General features: G+C 56.6%; 1 protein-coding gene across 1 annotated transcript; it reads left to right on the top strand.

Annotated features, from left to right (window-relative positions):
- Positions 1-323: 323 nt before the first annotated feature.
- On the top strand, positions 324-962 carry KVP17_004631 (uncharacterized protein; the record flags this gene model as incomplete). The annotated part of the gene is made up of 1 exon (XM_068522987.1): positions 324-962. One exon carries the CDS (start codon positions 324-326, stop codon positions 960-962), a length of 639 nt encoding a protein of 212 aa, XP_068371109.1.
- Positions 963-1,318: the final 356 nt, after the last annotated feature.

Genomic DNA, 1,318 nt, shown 5'->3' with positions numbered 1-1,318 from the left:
CGAAGAGCCCACTAACCTCCATAGACGAAGTCCTCGCCGCGCAGAAGACAGAGGGGACCCCGACCGATCGCGGATTCCAAAAGGTGGATGGTTGCGCCTACTATCATGGGATGGTCTATGTCCCACCATCACTTCGCTAGTCCATCATCGGAGCCTGCCACTCCCTGTGCCCGTAATGACACCCTGGAATTAAAAGAACGAAGAAATTAGTCACGAGGCTATATAATTGGCCAAACCTCCATACCGATGTAGTCGGGTATATCGCGTCGTGTCTACCGTGCGCTCGCACGAGGTCCGGACGGACCCGGCTGCAGGGCCTCCAGATGACGCACCCCATCGACGGCGCATTCAAACGAGTACACCTTGACCACTGGTCCTGCCCGTACGACGACGAACACTACATCGTGCTGACCATGGTCTGCTCCCTAACGAAATGGGCGGAAGCCATTATCGTCCCCGACGCGACCGCGGAAACATCCGCAGGCATCTTCTTACGCGCGTGGATCTGCCGGTTCCGAGTACCGAAGGTACTCGTCACCGACAACGGCCCCGGGTTCACAAGCAAGCTATTTACCTACACCTGCGACCGCCTCGGCACGCGACTCACCCACTCCACCGTCTATCATCCCGAAGGGAACAGCCCAGTAGAGGCCTTCCACCGACAACTAGCGACCCTACTACGACACAGCGACCAGGTCAAGATACCCTTCGCCGAAGCCCTCGACCTCGCCCTGATGTCGTACCGAGCAACTCCACACTCGACGACACAAGAAACACCCGCTTACATGACCTACGGGCAAGACCCCCAAGTCGGATATGATCAGGATTGGAGGTGTGCACCGGACCCTACGATAGCTGAGCGTCTCCGCCTCCTGACGCATCTACGCCTCGACGTTCAATTGCGTTCACAGATCGCGAGACAGCACGCACTCGCGAGAACCAACCGAGGCCGCATCCCGTAAGTTTTGAAGAAGGACAGCTCGTCCTCACCCGTATCCGGCCGCAGGCGACAATTCAGTACAAGGTCCCTGCATACAAGACAACCCCGCGATGGACCCTACCACACCGGGTCGTCAACCACTGGGCAGAGGGGCGAGTGGCCCTAGTCCGCTGCCTGCTCAGCGGCTTCACACAACAAGAAAACGCGATGGAGTCTAACGACATATGTTAAGGGGAACTGTTTTCTGAAACCACCCCCCACGTACACCACTTACGTGGGTGATTTGCGAGCATTGGCTTTCATACACATGATCTGGGACTGAGTTCTTCGTGCCGCAATCAAAATGGTATATCTCTAACAGCATCAAGACAACATACT

The sequence above is a fragment of a genome (genome assembly GCF_019968985.1).
Source record: "MAG: Porospora cf. gigantea B chromosome Unknown PgB_NODE_9069_length_1318_cov_784.178, whole genome shotgun sequence".
Taxonomy (NCBI): Eukaryota; Apicomplexa; class Conoidasida; order Eugregarinorida; family Porosporidae; genus Porospora; species Porospora cf. gigantea B.
The sequence above is the reverse complement of the archived record's forward strand: the minus strand, read 5'-3'. Positions and strand labels throughout refer to the sequence as shown.